Source organism: Crinia signifera, chromosome 9, assembly GCF_055691185.1.
Source record: "Crinia signifera chromosome 9, ASM5569118v1, whole genome shotgun sequence".
In the NCBI taxonomy this organism is placed as follows: Eukaryota; Metazoa; Chordata; class Amphibia; order Anura; family Myobatrachidae; genus Crinia; species Crinia signifera.
This window is the reverse complement of record NC_139225.1, coordinates 43,663,894-43,684,418: the sequence shown is the minus strand read 5'-3', so window position 1 is coordinate 43,684,418 and position 20,525 is coordinate 43,663,894. Positions and strand designations below refer to the sequence as shown.

The following is a 20,525-nucleotide window of genomic DNA, read 5'->3' as shown; positions in this document are numbered from 1 at the left end:
CTCCCCCTCTATACACAAAAGCTGACATTTACACAATGAACACAGTCCTTCTAATGGAAGAAAGTGATTGGCTGACTCAGTGGCGCTTTCCACCTGCGAGAATATCCTGTTTGGTAGGTTAGGGAGCAGTTGTGATCTGGGAGGTGAGAGACGCCTGTACAAAGCCACCATCAGCTTATAGCTTCTTTCAGTCTCTATGACTTGCTGCAACTGGGAAAAACTATACAATGGTTTATAAGAAATACATTTGATAAAACATTGTTCCGCCTTAATTTGAGGGGTAGGGCTCATTGGGTCGACATGCATTGTGTCCACTACAAAGGTCACCATGGCTTAGGTCGACACATGTAATAAGTCCTAACCCCCCCCCCCTCCCCCCCATGGCTTAGGGTGACAGGGTTGGAAGGTCAACACAAGCATTCGGTCGACAATGGCTAGGTGGACAGTCAAATGTTTCGAGTTTTTCACATTTTTTTTGCGTGTTGTTGTCGACATGGACACTGTCTAAGTCGCCATGCTTTGGGCACACTATTTTATTATCCTGCCCTGCTGTAGTGGATGGTAGGGCATGAAACACAACCTGTCGGCATATGTCAGCTCAAAGACAAATTAAAAACTCATGTCGACTTAGCCACTGCTGACCTAATGCTTGTGTCAGCCTTCAATATGGGTTGAGCTAATGACCATATACCATTTTAAAGTAGGAGCAACTCAATGGCAGCCAAGGTCCATGCAGTATAGTCAGATGTCCTGCAGCGTGAAGATGTACTGCAGAATACCAAATAATGCCATTGGCAGTAGAATTAGGAGCCAGCCAGATAACTCTAGGTGCGGACAAGAAATGTGCATTCGCTGGCATCAGTAGGAGCGGGTGCCCATGATCTAGGACAGCCTTTCATCAGGACAGACATATCTGGTCCATCACTGTGTGTTTCACTGACATTTGCCTGACTGCGACGTGACAGGATAGTGCAGAAGCGCCATTATAAAATGTAATGAATGCATTCCTTGAGGTTCTCAGACCAAATCACAAACTTGCATATAATGTAATTTAGGCATTAGCTTATTTCAAGAGTTATGGTTCCTGGCCAAAAACAACCTGTCAACAATATGTCCCGCAAAGCACATAACAACCATACAACCCCCCCCCCCCCACACACACACACACACCTCCACTACAAAAACATCAAAATCAACATAATTATGGCAGCTGCCTTACAGCCGAACCCATTACAGCACTGGTGGGTTTATGACGGGTCAGTAACCTTGTGGAGGAATGGCTGCGACACATGTTTGACAAATAAGTGACACTGATACCCTTGATTTGAAGCAAGCTCTATACAGTATGGGTTATTTCTGAGCTGGAACCTTGCATATGGCAGGATTAAGATAGAGGCAACTGATAGAAGTTTAATGACTACAAAGCGCAGACTGCAGAACACACAAGTAAACTTCTACACAGGCAGAAGTTAAAGCAAACAAAGGTCCTGATTCATGTATGAATGGAATTGTACAGCTGCAAGGAAGCAACTGTGAAATTGTAATAGAGCAGTAGGGGTCTGTAGGAGCCTCCTCTTAGCAGCAGCGCAGATCTGAGACTGGAGCCTCTGATCTCCATCGTGGATTCAGGTACTGACCAGCCTGCATAAGCTGAAGCTTATGCAGGCTGGACCGTTAGGATCTAGACCAGTGGTTTCCAACCTCGGTCGTCAAGTACCCCCAACAGTTCATGTGTTCCAGGTCTCCACAGAGAATCACATGTGAAATAATTAGCTCCATCTGTGGGTGAGTGCCTCTGCCGGGTGACCTGGGAAACGTGAACTGTTGGGGTTAGCTGAGGGCCAAGGTTGGGAACCACTGATCTAGACATCCAGGTCCAGGCTGTCTGCATCCGATGACGCAGACCCTGGACCCAACCTGCCCCAGTTTTTAAGAATTGTGCTGAGTGCTGCCCCATAAACCCTGTAGCATATTGACATGGGCTGTGAGTGACATTGCAAGACCTGCTCAGCATATGCACAGAACAGGACCTGCGCCTGTGCAGGCCCTTAAACACTAAGGGTCGACACATGACATAGGTCAACATGTCTAAAGTTGACGGGGTCAGAAGGTCAACACAAGCATTAGGTCGACAGTTAAAAGGTCGACATGCGTTTTTCAAAAATTTGTATCCCATGGACATGGTATTAGTGCTGCACTTGCCATGCTACGTGGTCAGTGCCCTGCTGCACTGGGCACACTATTATATTCTCACTGTCGGCACTAGTCAGCTCAAAAGAAACGTGAAAAGCTCATGTAGACCTTTTGACTGTGAACCTCGCAACTCTGTCAACCTTAGCCATGTCGATCTATTTCATGTGTCGACCTTTATAGTGTCGACCTAGCGACAGTATCCCGTGTGTTAATGAACAAATATAAATTAGGCCCAAAGGCTACAGTATCTGGAGATAAACAATATGGTAAGCCTATAGGTGTGTACACACATTGCAATATGGTTGTTGAGCGATTTTGGCTTCGTACTGCTCAGCGATATATCGCTCTGTGACCATATCGCACTGTGTACCGGTGCGCTCAGCGACTTTTCAGTTTTGACTGACATCACTAATGAAAACTGAAGGAGCATGGCTGCAGGAGTGTGCTCCTGGCGATTTATCACCCTGTACACAGACAAAAACAAAAACAGGCTATATAGCCACTCAGTGACCATATATAGCCCTTTTACTGGCCAATCATGGTCTGTACGGCCCTCCAGATGTTGTGAAACTACAAATCCCAGCATGCCTTGCCACAGTTTTAACACTCCCTTATAGCAAAACTGTGGCAAGGCATGCTGGGATGTGTAGTTTCACAACATCTGGAGGGCCGCAGGTTGGACATGCCTGTTCTAGAAGATGCTGAAGACATGATCAGTAAAATCGAACATATTGTACTTAGGCATGCTGGGATTTGTAGTTTCACAACATCTGGAGGGCCGCAGTTTGAAGACCCATGATCTAGCTAAACCAGTGTTCTCAATTGAGCATGCTGGGGCGATTACAGACCGTTTAGAAATGAGGCTGTAATCGCCCATAACATTACCTTTCCAATCTGGCTGGCTGAAATAAAAGTCTGGTCATGTAATTTGCATAAATTGGTCAAATCAAAAGGATTTATCCAATTTGTCTAAGCGACCATGTTTGTCCGATTTCCATTTGCTCGCAGAAATTACCAGATTTTCATTCTAATGAATAAGATTGGAAAAATAATCTATAGTGAGTATCCAGCTCATTTCTGAGGCATTTTACCACACATGCAATGAATGTGCTACGTTCCAACAAGTCTGCGACTTCAATTGTATGTAGGTAACATACACACATATATGCATGCATACATATTTCTAGCCTGATGCCTATTTTCCTTCATTCACAAACATACATTTAAATGAGTGCAACCAGGAAGCATACAGAAGACTTAACATTTCCCTTAAAAATGTCCTAGGCAGAGACGGCTGCACAATGACCAATGACAGTAACGATGACAAGACAATTATAGGATGATGTAAAGCAGATCACAGCCCCTATGCAGACACACATGGGGCACAGCAGAGAAACACAGCAAAGCCAGAGATAGGAGGACGATGAGGTCACCACCTCCGCAGACACCTCACCTTCATGTCTCCCAATGCAGGGATGGACACCCCATTGGATTTATGAAGATCTGATACCAGCCCTTTCAAAATGGCCTCAATCTGAAGACAGTGAGAGAAACAGAGAAAGAAGAGGAAGAGACAGATAAGCAGCAGGGGGGAGAAACCATTTCACTGTTATTACACTGCTTTTACAGTGCACTGGTCACCCTGTGGGCAGAAGAGGGGTTCTCATTTGTACAACTCTCTGAAAAATACTGGGGTGCACCCAAGGGTTCTGGTATAGAGGAATAACTGCTTCAAGATTGACAATTGCGTTGTCGACCACCCTTGGTCAAACGCAACTAGTTAGACACTTGAAGATAGTCAACAGTGTCTAGACTGACAGTAACGGCGTTAGATCAACGGGAACATGGTTGACAGTTATTAGCTTGATACGGGTTTTGACTTTTTGGGTGTCTTTGTGGACATAAGTCAACATGAATACCAAATAAGTGCACCGTGTCCCCTCGCATGGCTTGCTACTTTCACCATGCTTTGGTCACGGATCCTCGCTATGCTTGGCACACTTATCTCACTCTATGCCCACTTGGAAGTATGAACCAAGTCGGTCTAAAGCAAAAAAAAACGTGAAAAGCTTGTGTCGACCTTGTGACTGTCGATAACGTTACTGTCGATCTAGATGCTGTCGACTATCTTTAAGAGTCTAGATGCGTTTGACCAAGAGTGGTCGATCTAGATGCCGTCGATAGGAGAAGGCACCCAAGAGGAGCCCATTCCCCACAGCTTGCACTAGAACCAATAGAACAGCTCCATAGATCACGGCATGATCTGCAATATTACTGCCCCTAATTTATAGGGGTGCTGTCAAAACCAAGAGGCCCAGGACTAGGGAATAACCATACACAGTAGTTACCAAGAGCATAGTGCAGTCTTACTATAAAAACATTTGTTACATTCATTCCCTCCTAATCAGCCAAGCACACAGGTAAATGATCGTTCTTTCATGGGATATGGTCTTATTGACCACCCCCCACCTCATTTACTTTCCTCTCTTGATGAAGAATTTGCCAGCAGAACTATCCACTTAAATTCAATTCAATAAGGAATTGGGTTACGTGCCAACATTTTTGGCAATTCCGAAGTCACATTTCAATTATGCCATTTTATTTTAAGGCAGTATCACCATCTTGAAAATATTTTTACGAAGGTGCCACGCTTCATAGTCATAGGAATAGCAGCAATAGGAAGGAGGCCCTGACGAACAAGATAAATTAACAAATTGCTCTATACCCATCTACTGAAAATTATACAGAGGATAAGAACCTAATTTTCATGCAGACCCAGAATAAAAAAATTATATTTTATATACTATACTCCAAAAGAACGAGGCAGCATACAGTGAAGATAGTGTAATTGAAATGAACTCAATGTTTCAGGGAGAGTTTCCCCTTCATCAGGATGAAACTCTCCCCGAAACTTTAAGTTCATTTCAATACACTATTTTCACTCTATAAGCCTTTGAGTGCCGCCTCGTTCTTTTGGTGTATAATTGGGGTGTCACGGCCTCTCAGGAAGGCACCAGAGCCATTTATCCCCTTGGGGGCAGCAGGAGTGCCAGAGACCTAGAACAATTTATATATAAAAAATAAAATTTTAAATATACATCATTTTGTACAAGTATATAACAGAAATGACAAGATACCACTAGGACAGGAAGAAAGCAGCGGTTTATAACATCAGTAATTAAAAATATACCAAAATGAATACATTTGGGCTGATGGACTGGGTGACACACAGTATGTAATGCTAGTAATCCACTTACCGGGTCTGGGGAGAGGCGATTTGGGGTGTCAGGATGGCTGTTTGACTCTTTTCCCTTTTTCTTCTTCTTGCCGATCGCAGGAGCGGGAGGGGTTGTCTTTTGTTGAAATTCCTTCAGCTGCAAAATATGAATGCAAAATTATGATCAGCTTACCCGCTAACAGCATAGCATGCTTACACCACAGCAATCTCCATGACTGTATGCTTCTTGGAGCAGAGAAGACTTTGTTCTCAGGCCAGAGTTGGAAAAAATACAGGTTAACAAAAAAAATGCTTTTTTTTTTTAGTTTAAACAGCTTTTGTTTTGCAATAACTTTTGTAAAATGTAAAAAAAATATATATATATATTCCTGTTTGTTATAAGACTGTGAAACATTGCTATGCATTAGAAACCTTGATTAACCATGTTTTAATGCTTTCTGACATTAACATTCCAAGGTTATTAGGCTTTGATATGATTTATTTGAAATATTTCAATAAAATCAATTTTAGACTAAACATAATTAAAACACACAAAAGTGCTTTTCAGGGAAATGCACACACAAAAAAAAGAATTAAGCATTAGCTCTGGATGTCACCAGGTTTTGAATCGAAGTAAGCATGACGATTAAACCATGAGGTGTTTCTCTGTTAATGTGTGGTGTTGTTTACTCTTTAAGATTGTGAGTGCTAACTGTGTTTTTTTCCTGTCCTATGGTAAGAAGCTTGATGCTGGGCAGATTTAGCACCTCTCATATATGATTCACCTCCCTACATCTTTGTTGTGTGTGTGATTTACTGCATTGGTTCAGCTTACTAGATGAAAACCACAAGCAACAAGAATGTGACATAATTCCAGGGATTCGCTTGCAATAGGCTTTTTTATTTATTTTTTAAGTCATGGTGTTGTGCCTGCAGTCACAGTGTATTTAAAAACACATTTGGTTTAAACCAGCTAACCCTGTCTCAGGCAAAGACTGCCATTGAAATGGCACAGAAAAGCCACATAATCTTGGCATGCATCAGTGTCTACTACCATATTTTTTATTGAAGTCCAGCTCACACTTAAGGTGTGTACACACGGTCGACATGCCGTGCGATGCGAGTCCCGATGCGATCTGAACGCATCAGGACTCGCATCGCAAGGCATGAAGGAGAGAAGGAGGGCAGTACCGATACCTGTCACAGGAGACAGGGGCAGAGATGGCAGGGGCCGCGGCACAGGAACAGCTGCATACATCGTAGGCCACACCAACAGACTTCCGCAGTGACCCGGAAGTCTGTACGGCGGACTTCCAGGTCAATGCGCATCAGCCCTGCAGCCCCAGGAGAAGCCCCTCTGGCTGCCAGAGCTATGTAAGTATAAAGGCACAAAGACTATATAGTCTTGCCTGCCCTCACTATGTCGCTGCCGATTTGCGCTCACTCGGGAGCGCGCATCGGCAGCGCATCGGGCTCGCAAGCCCTACAAAGTACACAATCAGCTTGCAATATGGCTTCCGATGTGCACTATATCGGCAACATCGGAAGCCATATCGCCCCCGTGTGTACAAACCATTAGTCATTGACTTGCAGAAAGCTTACAATTTTGTTTTGTTTTTATTGACTATTTGAGCAACAACAACATTTCTCTTATTAAGTAATGGACTATGCCACCCTAAATACTATGGCTCGCCCTAAAGCCCCGTACAATCTATGCGATGTGCGGCAAAGTCATTATAGTTAACTAGTTACCTCCATTATAGTTAAAAATATAATCGGTGGTGCTGCAAAATTAACAATTGAGCACTAAAACACTGAATGATATGCTTAACGATATTGGGGAAGATGTATTAAGCCTTAACAAGAGATAAATGAAAATATGATGATAAGAGGGGTAAATGTCCAGCCAATCAGCTCCTTACTGACTTTTTTTCAAACACAGCCTGTAAGATAGCAGCTAGCAGGTGATTGGCTGGACGTTTCTCTCCATCACCCTTGCATCTAGTTAAGGCTTAATACATCTGCCCCAAAGTTCAGTGACGTCACCAAGACCCCCACCAATATACAGTATAGTCAGATTGGACAGCATGTCCAGACGACAGGGATTATCGTGAACATCCCATGTGAGTGTGCATCGATATAGTGGGCACACACTGAATAATATTGCATATCGTTTGCCTTTATTGCATACTGCAGTGGTTCCCAAACTTTTTGTAATCACGGCACTCTGGAGTATCACAATTGTTTTCACAGCACCCTTGGATAAAAGTTTTGGTACTTGTGTAGTTTCACGGTGCCAGCTTACGCCGTCAGCGTAGCGTACCTGTCAGAATCAGCGTAGTGTTCTCGCACCCAGCGTAGTTAGTCAGAAGTAGCGTAGCGTCCCTGGCTGCCTTACTTGTGTAGTTTCACGGCGGCAGCGTAAGCTGCGTAATCAGCGTAGGCTGGCGCCGTGAAACTACACAAGTAACTACCGGGCTGTTGGCGGGAACAGCATCTCTGTCCCCGGCGTACCTGTTAAGCCTAGTCAGCACCTCTCTCACACCGGCAGGTGGAGAGGGGATCATGCTGGCGCCGTCGGAGAGGCGCTCCATCTGTTTGACACATAAAGAGAGGGGATCATGCTGGCGCTGCCGGTGTGAGAGAGGCGCTGAGTAGGCTTCCAAGGGACGCCGGGGACAGAGATGCTGTTCCCGGCAACAGCACGGTAGTTACTTGTGTAGTTTCACGGTACCAGCCTACGCTGCTAAAGCAGCTTACGCTGCCACCGTGAAACTACACAAGTAAGGCAGCCATTGGGCTACGCTGATAACGTAGCTTAGCCTGCCACAGGCAGCCATTGGGCTACGCTATTAGAGTAGCTTCAAACGTAGCGTAAGCTGGCGCCATGCGTAGCATAAGCTGGTGCCGTGAAACTACACAAGTATCAAAGTTTTTCCTCAGAAAAAATAATAATAATAATATTGGCCAATCTTCAGATGTACTTGTACATTAAAGCCCTGTAATTATAGCACTGTGTACACACATAAGGATAGTATTCAATCTAGCACCCTGAACCTTTCGAAACCCGTGGAGTTCCTCTTTCCTGCCTGGGATGCCACTCTCTGATGTGGTGCTTCTAGCACCGGCAGATCTGTATTTCAGCAGAGATATACAGATCAAACTGTGCTAGAAACACCAGAGCAGAGAGTGACACCACAAGCAGGAAAGAGGAACTGCGCAATTATGAAAGGTGCAGGGTGCTAGAATGAACAACAGAATAAGTTTTACTCGCTCTTGCCCAAATTCATGGGGTAGACAGATCACCTAATAAGCTTACTAGATGAACTCTTACATTTTGTGTTTCTTAAAAAAGCCAATTGAACACCAACCTAAGCGCAGACAGACACTTTAAAGCTGGCCATACACTGTGTTGTATCGCTTGCGACATCTGTTGCTCACCTCCGAGAGGGGGGTCCAAATCAGAGGTCGGACCTGTATGCATGTCCAACCTCTGACTCAGATCCGATGTGCGTGGGACCCAATGGGATATCACATGCATACGATTCGGCCCGATCCGTTGGGAGCGGGTGAAATCGGCCAAATTGCTGTAGTATATGGGGGTCTTAATGTAAGTAAGCAAGCCTAACAGGAGACATACAGTACATATAGTAAATTGAATCATAGTAAATTGAATCACATTAGAATTTATTATCAATATTATTGTGATCGAATAGTAAGGGAAACATTAATATGAAAACTAAGGAGTACCTTGTGTGTGACGGTGCCCATATACAGTGAGTTTCTGCTGTGCAATGCACACTCTCCTGGGCATCCCATCGCACAGACTATGCTATAAGCAACACCACTACTGTTCATTTTTAGAAGATTTAGTAAAATGTTACAGCAACCGGCGAGTACCAGTGTGAGTATTATAGATGGTAGTAGGGTAGGGTTGATAAACATTGAATCAGAATTTGATGGCAGATAAAGGTCCCCATACACACTGCGATAAGCAGTGCGCAATGCGCGCTCCCGTGGGCATCGCACAGTACAAAAAGTATGTGCTGCACATACTTTTTGCACTGCGATGCGATCCACCCAATAACGCAATGCATTGCACGTTGCTTATCGCAGCGTGTATGGAGACCTTAAGAATCATTTGGCCCATCTAGTCTGCCCCTTTTTTTAACCATATTTGTTCATGGAACCCTACTTGATACTTTGTAATTATATAACCAGGTCTACCCCATGCATGTTTAAATTGCTCTACTATCTTAAGGCACACTAGTGCAAGTGCAATTGCCCATACACTAGCGTGATTGTGGCCCGATTTCACCCAATTCCGACGGATACCTCCCATAAGTATGGCATACAATGTTCAAATGAACAAACAATACAATCACCAGTATTTTTTGAACAAACATAATTAAAATGCATTTACCTGGCTTTAAGAATATGTGATAACCCCTTATGCACAAGGCCCATCCACTTACAGTAAATATCACTGCAAGTGTGAGCAAGCCATCAGTAGCACCAATGTCTGAGGTATTATTTATTTATTAACAGTTTCTTATATAGCGCACACATATTCCGCAGCGCTTTACAGAGGATATTTGAACATTCACATCAGTCCCTGCCCCAGTGGAGCTTACAATCTATATTCCCTATCACATGTACACGCACACACAGACATTTCTAGGGTTAATTTTGTTGGAAGCCAGTTAACCTATCTGTATATTTTCGGATTGTGGGAGGAAACCGGAGTACCCGGAGTAAACCCACCCAAGCACGGGGAGAATATACAAACTCCGCACAGTTAGAGCCATGGTGGGGATCGAACCCATGACCTCAGCGCTGTGAGGCAGTAATGCAATCCATTACACCATCCGTGCTGCCCTATAGTTACAGATTTAAGAACAAGTGAACAAGCAACACAGTGAGAACAAAGCGATCTGCAGCAACCTCGACAAATATCTTTTCCAGCACCAGTCTTTACTACAATCCAGAAGAAACACAGTATTCTTTTACAGGACAATAGGCCACTTGTGGAGAACCGGACTAGCAAAAATGAAATGATAATCCGTCCAAACTGGAAGTTGCCCTAATGCTCCAGGTCTAATACCTTCCGTAAAAGAGGCAATTCCAAAATCACATTATATTACTTTTTATACTATTAGTGTACATTTATGCGTTAGTGAGTTTGCAACATTTATTGACACAATAGCTCATAATTTATACAATGATCATGGCATAGTTCACTGGGTACTTGTGTATTATAGCGGCGCCCCCGATGTTGGTCGTACAATGTTTTTATCGCATCGCATGCCATACAACCGATGGCATGCGATGCGATTTTACACCAGTATTCAATTCAGTCTGAAGAGTGGCGAGCCCCTCGAGGGGACGCGTATACCTGTGAAGTTATGCACGTCCCCTCGCTGCGCTCGCCACACTTTATAAAATCAACTCTACGCCGATGTGAATAGTGGGGGTATGAAAAGGTCGTAGGACGCGTACCGCTGCCGCTCGCCACACTTCGGGTTCACATTTATAGTGGGGGGTGGCGTGAGGGTGCATTTAACATTGTAAGCACCCATTAGGGTGCAATTAACATTGTAAGCACCCATTAGGGTGCTTATACAATTTATAATCATATTCCATCGCATTGTATGCCATATACAATGTCATACAATTTTAAAATTGTATGTTATTGTACAACATCACGCAATATCGCATCGCATTGCATACCATCGTATGCCTTATGGTATACGATGCGATGGGCGCCGCTATAATACACAAGTACCGTTCATTGTTCTTATTCTTAATGCTATCCCGAAAACACTTTGGTAGCTGCATATTGGATATACTTTCCCATCTTGTACAAGGCGTGTGACCCTCCTCCTCATCCCCAGACCCTGTATATGACCTGTCACCCTCCTCCTCATCCCCAGACCATGTACATGGCTTGCCACCCTCCTCCTCTTCATCCCCAGACCCTGTACATAACTGGTCACCCTCCTCCTCCTCATCCCCAGACCATGTATATGACCTGTCACCCTCCTCCTCATCCCCAGACCCTGTACATGGCTTGCCACCCTCCTCCTCTTCATCCCCAGACCCTGTACATAACCGGTCACCCTCCTCCTCCTCCTCATCCCCAGACCCCGTACATAGCCTGTCACCCTTCTTCTCATGATCATCATCATCCCCAAACCCTGTACATGATCTGCCACCCTCCTCCTCATCCCCAGACCCTGTACATGGCCTGTCACCCTCCTCCTCATCCCCAGACCCTGTACATGGCCTGTCACCCTCCTCCTCATCCCCAGACCCTGTACATGGCCTGTCACCCTCCTCCTCATCCCCAGACCCTGTACATGGCCTGTCACCCTCCTCCTCATCCCAGATCCTGTACATGGCCTGCCACCCTCCTCCTCATCCCAGATCCTGTACATGACATGTCACCCTCCTCCTCATTCCATATCCTGTACATGGCCTGCCACCCTCCTCCTCATCCCAGAACCTGTACATGGTCTGCCACCCTCATCATCATCATCTCCAGACCCTGTATATGACCTGTCACCCTCCTCCTCATCCCAGACCCTGTACATAGCCTGTCACCCTCTTGTTCCTCAATCCTCCCAGACCCTGTACATGGCCTCTCACCCTCCTCCTCTTCATCCCCAGACCCTGTGCATGGCCTGTCACCCTCGTCCTCATCCCAGATCCTGTACATGGCATGTCATCCTCCTCATCATCATCCCAGATCCTGTACCTGGCCTGCCACCCTCCTCCTCTTCATCCCCAGACCCTGTGCATGGCCTGTCACCCTCGTCCTCATCCCAGATCCTGTACATGGCATGTCATCCTCCTCATCATCATCATCATCCCAGATCCTGTACCTGGCCTGCCACCCTCCTCCTCTTCATCCCCAGACCCTGTGCATGGCCTGTCATCCTCATCATCATCCCAGGTCCTGTACATGGCATGTCACCCTCCACATCCTCCTAGACCCTGTACATGACCTGTCACCATCATCATCATCACCATCATCCCAGACCCTGTGCATTGCCTGTCACCCTCCTCCTCATCCCAGATCCTGTACATGGCCTGACACTCTCCTGTTCCTGAATCCTCCTCATCCCAGACCCTGTACATGGCCTGCCACCCTCCTCCTCATCCCAGATCCTGTACATGGCCTGACACTCTCCTGTTCCTGAATCCTCCTCATCCCAGACCCTGTACATGGCATGTCACCCTCCTCATCATCCTAGACCCTGTACATGGACTGTCACCCTCTTAACCCTAGATCCTGTACATGGCCGGACCCCACCCTCCTCCTAGATCGTGTACATGGCCTGTCACCCTCCTCCTCATCCCAGATCATGTACATGGCCTGTCACCCTCCTCCTCATCCCAGATCGTGTACATGGCCTGTCACCCTCCTCCTCATCCCAGATCGTGTACATGGCATGTCACCCTCCACATCCTCATAGACCCTGTACATAACCTGTCACCCTCATCATCATCCCAGACCCTGTGCATCTCCTGTCGTCGTCCTCCTCATCTCAGATCCTGTACATTGCCCGTCACCCTCCTCATCATCATCCCAGACCATGTACATGGCCTGTCAACCTTCTCATCCCAGACCCTGTACGTGGCCTGTCAACCTTCTCATCCCAGACCCTGTACGTGTCCTGTCAACCTTCTCATCCCAGACCCTGTACGTGTCCTGTCAACCTTCTCATCCCAGACCCTGTACGTGGCCTGTCAACCTGCTCATCCCAGACCCGGTACGTGGCCGGTCAACCTGCTCATCCCAGACCCGGTACGTGGCCGGTCAACCTTCTCATCCCAGACCCTGTACGTGGCCTGTCAACCTTCTCATCCCAGACCCTGTACGTGGCCTGTCAACCTTCTCATCCCAGACCCTGTACGTGGCCTGTCAACCTTCTCATCCCAGACCCTGTACGTGGCCTGTCAACCTTCTCATCCCAGACCCTGTACGTGGCCTGTCAACCTTCTCATCCCAGACCCTGTACGTGGCCTGTCAACCTTCTCATCCCAGACCCTGTACGTGAGCTGTCAACCTTCTCATCCCAGACCCTGTACATAGCGTGTCACCCTTGCAGGCCTTGTATATTGCCTGACACACCCTTACCTGTCACCACAGTGGCGCCTGCCGGTTACTCCCCCTGCACCATTGGCCTGTGCACCCCTCTCGCGACCTGCGAGCGCCACCTCGCCCACAAGTGACAACCGCACTCTGACACCTCCCATCTGCCCGAGAACTGTCCCCAGCCACCCAGGGACGCCTCACTGATGCCGGGTAAGCAGGCTTACCTTCTTCCGGGCCGCTGCCAGCTTGTGTTGCCTGTCGTCAGCCATCCTGGGTCCGGCCGGGTAACTAACACGTCACCGAGCACCCACAATGCTCCGCGCCGCGCGCCCCCGATCCGTGTTACCCCCGTGACGTCAGTGCCAGCTGTGCCTATCACTAAGCCAGAGGGGCGGTCATAGGGGGCGTGAGCACAAAGCGAGTGTCATAATTACGCTCCCGGACATGCAAATGACTGAGATCTCGTGTCAGTATATGGGCGTGTTTTACTTCCGATCACAGGGTGATCGCCGCGTAGGCACGCCCACCTGCTCCTCCTTCATCAGGATGATCATGTGACTGGTCAGCTGACCGAAGGCTCCATGATTGGTGTCACTCATACATTTTCTGTAGAAAGTTACAGCAGGAGCAGCTGCAGAAGCAGGCTGGAGTCACCTAGAGGCTCAGGGATTCCCCCGAGGGGACCCAGCCAGGCTTCTTCCCTCACTCCCAGGAACAGGCCCTGCAGGTGAGCTGTGCTCAGACCTTCTGTAGGTTCCCCTTATTAGCGCAGTGCCAGTGACTTTCTCAGCCCCCTTTCCACCATTCAGAGTCTCATGTAGAGTTGGACATTTGATTATTCTTTTTAGCAAAATATGTTGCTTTCTTTTGCACAAAACATTCTTAAGGCCCCTGTACACACTAGTACAATATGGCCCTTTTGACAGGATTTCGACCCATCGGGCCAATAAACCAAGTGAGAGTGCCATATCCTATGTGTTTTACCTGTAAATCTGATCTGGTGCATTGGATCCTAATCATCATTGCTGCCACAAGGATTTGTCTGATCGCATATAGTAAAATGTATGCAAAAGGACCACATACACTGTATTGTATGCAATCCTATCTGCCAGGGAGCTGCCCAGGGTAAAGTTTCCATGGTATCCCGCGCGTGGCAGCGGGCAGTTTCCGAGGTATATTTGTAAAAAGAAAAATGGTAATTGGTGCTAGGCTCAGTTTTGGGAATTTTTAGTGGATGTAAGTAGAGCTTTTCCCAAAACCGTTCTTTCTCCCACTGAGGTGTTATCACATGTGGAGGGAAAAGGTACAAAAAAAACCTATTTGTCCATTGGATCTAGTAGATGGGTTATGATGATAGATATCAAGGATGCATACCTTTTACTCCAGTGATTTTCCTTGCGGCATACTAAATAAGATTTAAAAATTGCCAAGGCACACCATGAGACAAAACACATTGGCCCCCACTGGAAAAAAAAAACCTATTGACCCCTATATAAAATCACTCTGGTCCCCACAGTTAACAAAAATAAAATACATCGGCCCTTTACATGAAAAGAAGAGACCAGTAAATAACAGTTGAACAGGTGGTGGGGGCACACTTGAGAACAGCTCAAGACACACAAGTGTGCCACGGCACCGTGGTTGAAAAACACTGCTTTACTCACTATATAATGAATATGACCAGGTGCATAGAGGTATCGTTATACTTATTGCAACCACCCGGAATAGAGACCAGAAGTCCATACCAAGTGATATATGCAGAGATGCTAGTTCGTCCTGTTCTCACACAGCAAGTATAAGGTGAACTCTCATCATGGTATCTTTAGTTGATGTGATCACTTCTGGGTTGATTTTTGTTAAATGATCTCGTGAGTATATGAAAAGGAAATGGTTGCCTCAGTATCCACAAAATATATATTGCATGAAAATGTACAAAAGTATCAGGGATGCGCAATAACAGATGATGTGTACAGTGATGCTGTTGCTTACCATACTCCACCCAGACCATCTTAGGTAAACTCACATCAAGGTATCTTTGTTTTAGCATAAATCCATCTGAGCAGCATCTTGTTAAGTGGTTCCCCACATGGGTTTGCAAAAAAAATAGCTACCTCAACACAGCAAGATCCCAGGTTGCTGCATGTTCGTGTGCAAGAACTGGGATATATAGTCTAAAAGTAGTATGGGACCCACTTACAACTTTTTTTTTTTCCCACTGCTTAGCCGGGTCGCACCCGGGAGTTTGTTCCCAGCGCCAACCCAGGACAGCTACACGGCGTCACTATCTGGCATAATGCCAGGTAAGTGATGTCACCAGAGGCAGGTCCCCAGCCGGTGCTGGGAGATGAGATCATCTCCCAGTGCCGGCTGTTTCATAGCTGTGAAAGGGTTCTGGGTCACATCGACCCAGTTTACAACTCCTGAATCTGTGTTCAACCCTGCTCACTTTACAGGTTGAAATGCCAGGTAAATTCAACTGGGTGCATTTACACAGGGCTGATGATGTTCAAAGGGCTGCGCATGCGGTCTTCTGATCTGTACACTAATACCCTTTTCCAATGCCTTGAAGAACCCAGTAACACCTTTGAACCTCGGTTTTTGCTCAGTGGAAAAGGGTCCCAAAAGAAACAAAACAATAATAATACAGACCCAGTTATTAGGAAATCCAATCCAGAAAGTTTGCAGAGTTGGACAGGATTAGGATTTGGGTTAAGGGATAGTGTGTGGCTGTAATCTCTGCCTACACGTCTCCCTGGTGAAAGCTGTGATATTAGACACCCTGCTGAATGAACACCCTCGCTGCTGCAGGTTGCCACTCCACTACGGCCCAGCATTCAGGGGAGACCTGGAGTTTCAGGCTCTTGGAGATGACCCCAAGTGTCAGCGCTGCACCCACATGCAGTGTGAACAGGCCGACCTGAGAATATCCCGGCAAACTTGCCTAGATTTCAAAACACCTCTCCGGGAGAAGCCCGGAAAGGTAAAGCAGCAGGGGTCTTCGTGGGACGGAGCCAAGTGTCCACATCATTATGCCCTGGCCCCATGATGGTAAATTCTGTGATTTGTTGGTACTCTAGGAGGTGGTGGGGCTAAAGTGACAGTGATTTGTGACATTTTAGCCATGCTCCCTCCGAGAGGACCTGCAATTCCCACCCGTGTCCCTAGGAAGCAGGTGGAATGCGGTAGGAGTTCCCACCTCTCCTGGTTTGTGTGGGACCACCTGAAAAAGCAACCTCTGGATGAGCAGGTAAGTTTGATCCCAGGGCGCTGCAGTGGGAAAGGGGTAAGTCCTGGGTCTGACATCCTGCTGACATCAGAGGTATTCCCTCACACCCCATAGAAGGGAGGAACATTGCAATGCCAGCATTACTGTAAGTTACAACACACAGCTCCTTTTGAAGCAAGGTTGGGAACATTATGAGTGGTAGGCACAGAAGAATGTTGGCAATATGTTCAGAGGCTTACTGCTGACTTTATGGAACATACTGTATATCTATGTCCTGGACATTGTCCTCTGTTCTATCCCTAGAACTCCGCTGGGAATCCGCAGAAATTGCAACACTGGATTTAAATCTCCGGTAAGTATTAGAATGATATTGCCACAAATATAACATTCATCCTTCTCCTATTGCAATGTACATTGTTTTCTGACCAGAAATAAAGCAGATTTAGAAACATTCTTGGAACATTCTGTTATCCTATATTTGGTAAACAGACTTTCTTGTGGTTTTTAAAGTGGAATATTGTTTTAACCATAGCTAATGCAAACTTATTTTACATATAATCATCAGGCGTAAAACAGGTAATGATACAAAGTTAGTTTCTCTACCATAGTTGAGTGACACTCCCATAAACCACAACATAGTAAAATAAGGGTTGAGTCTCTAAATTCATGTTGGATGGTTAGTTGGCAATATTCTGTAGTAGTCTCTTATGCTGGGTAAACACTAGGAAGACAAATCTGATTGGTAAATGCAGGCACACTTACCAATCACATGCATGGTGTGTGGTGTCATCTGACATTACAACTGGAAAGGTTTTACCTCAGTTGTGATGTCAGTAACCAGGGCCTCTCTAGCAGATAAACAGGCAGTAGACTGACTGCCCATATGCATACACACATCAAGATGTGCCTATATATCTGCGCATACATCGGCCGCACTGCACAGCTGAAACAATATGGCTGTGAATTATGTTTCTTAGGCATATCGCTGGCACACACCTGTTGACACGTTTATGATATATCAGTCTTTGAATTTAATGGCTAATATATCATCCATTGTGTTCCCAGCTTTCGTATGCACACTATGTGTCTCCAAAAGAGACCCCTGTCTTTGACCTGCCAATATGACTAATTTCCATAGCATGATAATCTCCTGCTCCTGTTGTTCCCATGTTATTTCCCAGTTCTAATAATAATAATTATTATTATTTTTTTTTTTTTACAGCTTGTACAGCATTTACGTTATGCTGTGTACACACGGCCCGACCCAGCAGCCATCGATATTGATTTGATATCAATGGCCTGCTGGTTCCAGCATCTACCAGGAGGGAGGGATGGCGTGCAAGGGGAGGGAGGGGGGATGCTGCATTGAGCAACATTGATTTGCCTATGATCTATCAGATCGGAGCAGAAATAGAAATAAACTTGGCAAGCAAGTCTGCTTTCTATCCCTGTGCTGCGTGGCCATGCATCAGGATAGAATGCAGCTAACACTTTGATTTATATAGTCCAAATCGAATCGAAAATGACACTAAATCGAACAAGTATACACACAAATGAGCTGTTGCAATCAAGACACTTGGAGCCAAATGTAATAGGGTATGAGATTTTTTAAAGGAATCATTTACATGGCAAAATCAACCTGATTAGCAGTGTAAATGATTGCCACTCTAAAAAAAATTGACAACTTTCCCAAAATCTCTCACACCCTATTACATTTGGCCCATGGTATTAGATATGGTAGCAGCTAGAAATGTGCGCAAAAATGGTGCGGTCAGCGGGTGTTTTATGGTAGTGTGGTGGGCGTGTCAGTGAAAGCAGTTGCAGTCATAGGAGACTGGCCAGACCGGGAAACTACAGCTTCCATGGGGTTGGTGCAAGGTTATGTATAAGGACACAAATCAGTATTGTGGCATGTGCAGGCACTACCAGTGGATTTCTCAGTCTTTGCACATATACACAAGTGAAGGAGTTTGTAGTGGCATTTGCATAGTCAGGCTATCACTGACTCCGAATGAGGCCCTGACTAATTTGTTGAAAATTGAGCAAAAAATTGGTTTAAAAGAAGCCTAACTTTGCATGCTGACGGTCGGGATTACAATGCCAGCATCCTCAGCTATGTCTGATTCCGGAGCTGGTCTTCTGGCGATTGTCGGATGCTAACATCTGTATTATCCCCTGTTATCAAGACCCCATGCTTCAGTTGCAGTATGGTCGAATACAGTTGGTTCAATAAATTGATCTCAGACCTGAGTGGTGCTTATGTGTTTTCACTTGATCATTTCAGGTTGTAAGATTTATGGCAGTTTCCATGATCTAACCCGATAAGCCTGGGACAGAACATCGCTGTGAAGGGCTGTGACAGAATTGTGTAATATGTTTGACAGACAGGTTTTCACACATTGACTCTCACCAGGTTCAGTCTCCCAGTCTGAGCCGGTCTAGCGGAGGCCATGAGGATACCCTGGAAAGAGAGGTCTCAGAACTGAAGCAGAAAGAATCCTCTCTAGATAAGGAAATAGCCCAACTGGAGGCAGAGTAAGTATATTGACATTACATATTACTGTATGTTCATCCTCGCAGCAGTGATATTCTTCTGTATTGCTTTCTAACCAGAATGTGTTCTCTTAGAGGTTACCATGTTGCCGAATTAGACAAGCACATCGACCTTCTTCACCAGTACAATGAGTTAAAGGATACAGGGCAGATGTTATTAGGCCGGCTTGGTAAGAAATTCACTGTAAAATCATCATTCGCTTTCAAATAGACATGCCCCGACATCGCTCTGTGTATAGAGGCCATTAAAAGCAAACATGCTGGATAAATCTAGCTAATCTTTGGTCACTGACCAATCACTTAGCACACTGTGTTGTGTGCTGTGCAACCTACATTGCTCAGAACAAAATCAGAAGCAGTTATTGGTCTATTAGTAGTAATAGTAATTTCATTTTCTTTGAAAACAGCTCTTCTCAGGGGAGTCACCACCAAAGATCTCTATGCTGAGTTTGGCATGGATTTAGACGATTGAGGATGCAAGCAACATTTAAATCCCACCGCGCTCTTCTTCGAAAGATGAGAACAGTTGGTTAGACTTTTGCAACACTAGTCCTAAATGTTCATTTTGCTCAGTATAGGACTTGAGTAAAGGGAAAATGTTTTGGGACCATTTCAGCCTTGGACATTCTTTTTGTTGTTGGACTACATCTGTTATTAGACTTTGCAAGCCACTATCTGACTGATGGCTGTTGTGGTTTATCCCAATAGGCACGGCATTGATGGCTGTTGCCAAATAAAATCTACTTTCTTCCAGTGAAACAAAACTGTAGGATGGAGTCTCATTTTCATATTAAATATATATTTATATGTATATACTGTTTATGGAAAATAAAATCTAAGTAAACGTGTGTGTCTTTTTAATGTAGCTTGGTTTTCTGCAGAAATGCATTTTTTTTTTTTAAATGATCTAAAAAGGTAGATTTATATATGTTTTTATGTTAACAAGCCTATTAAAGATGTTAGCAACTGCAACATTGAGTACACGCTGGGCAAAATATCATTAACGATATGGATTATATCAATCGTCCGTGTGCATATCCTCCAATGTGTACGGTCAATATTGTTAATGATGCGCATGGGCGTGGATTGTTAACAGCCACATGCCCCGCCTATCATCTGTACATGCAGCTCAATCTGACAATATAGTCAGTGACTGCATTTATGGAGTGGGGTAACATCACTGAACGTATCAGTCAGTGTATATGCACTATATTGTTCTACCGCTGTACTGCCGC

The 20,525-nt window shown here is 45.4% G+C and overlaps 2 protein-coding genes across 10 annotated transcripts in view; one reads left to right on the top strand and one right to left on the bottom strand.

The window, feature by feature from the left end:
* Positions 1 to 13,891, bottom strand: part of GOLGA2 (golgin A2) — a 53,050-nt gene extending 39,159 nt beyond the window's left edge. For 5 of the 9 annotated variants that reach the window (XM_083159001.1, XM_083159004.1, XM_083159002.1 and 2 more), the window contains exons 1-3: positions 13,736 to 13,891; positions 5,451 to 5,567; positions 3,647 to 3,727 (exon numbers count right to left, since the gene is read on the bottom strand). In XM_083159001.1, the coding sequence (XP_083015127.1) occupies positions 3,647 to 3,727; positions 5,451 to 5,567; positions 13,736 to 13,780 (243 nt within the window). In that variant the 5' untranslated portion in view covers positions 13,781 to 13,891. The remainder of the gene's footprint in view (positions 1 to 3,646; positions 3,728 to 5,450; positions 5,568 to 13,735) is intronic. The other 4 variants (XM_083159003.1, XM_083159005.1, XM_083159008.1 and 1 more) reach the window with 1 other exon arrangement.
* A 137-nt stretch (positions 13,892 to 14,028) lies between these two features.
* Positions 14,029 to 20,138, top strand: SWI5 (SWI5 homologous recombination repair protein). Its single transcript, XM_083159010.1, has 5 exons — positions 14,029 to 14,238; positions 17,041 to 17,089; positions 19,151 to 19,272; positions 19,366 to 19,460; positions 19,698 to 20,138. Exons 1-5 carry the CDS (start codon positions 14,093 to 14,095, stop codon positions 19,760 to 19,762), a joined length of 477 nt encoding a protein of 158 aa, XP_083015136.1. The 5' UTR covers positions 14,029 to 14,092; the 3' UTR covers positions 19,763 to 20,138.
* Positions 20,139 to 20,525: the final 387 nt, after the last annotated feature.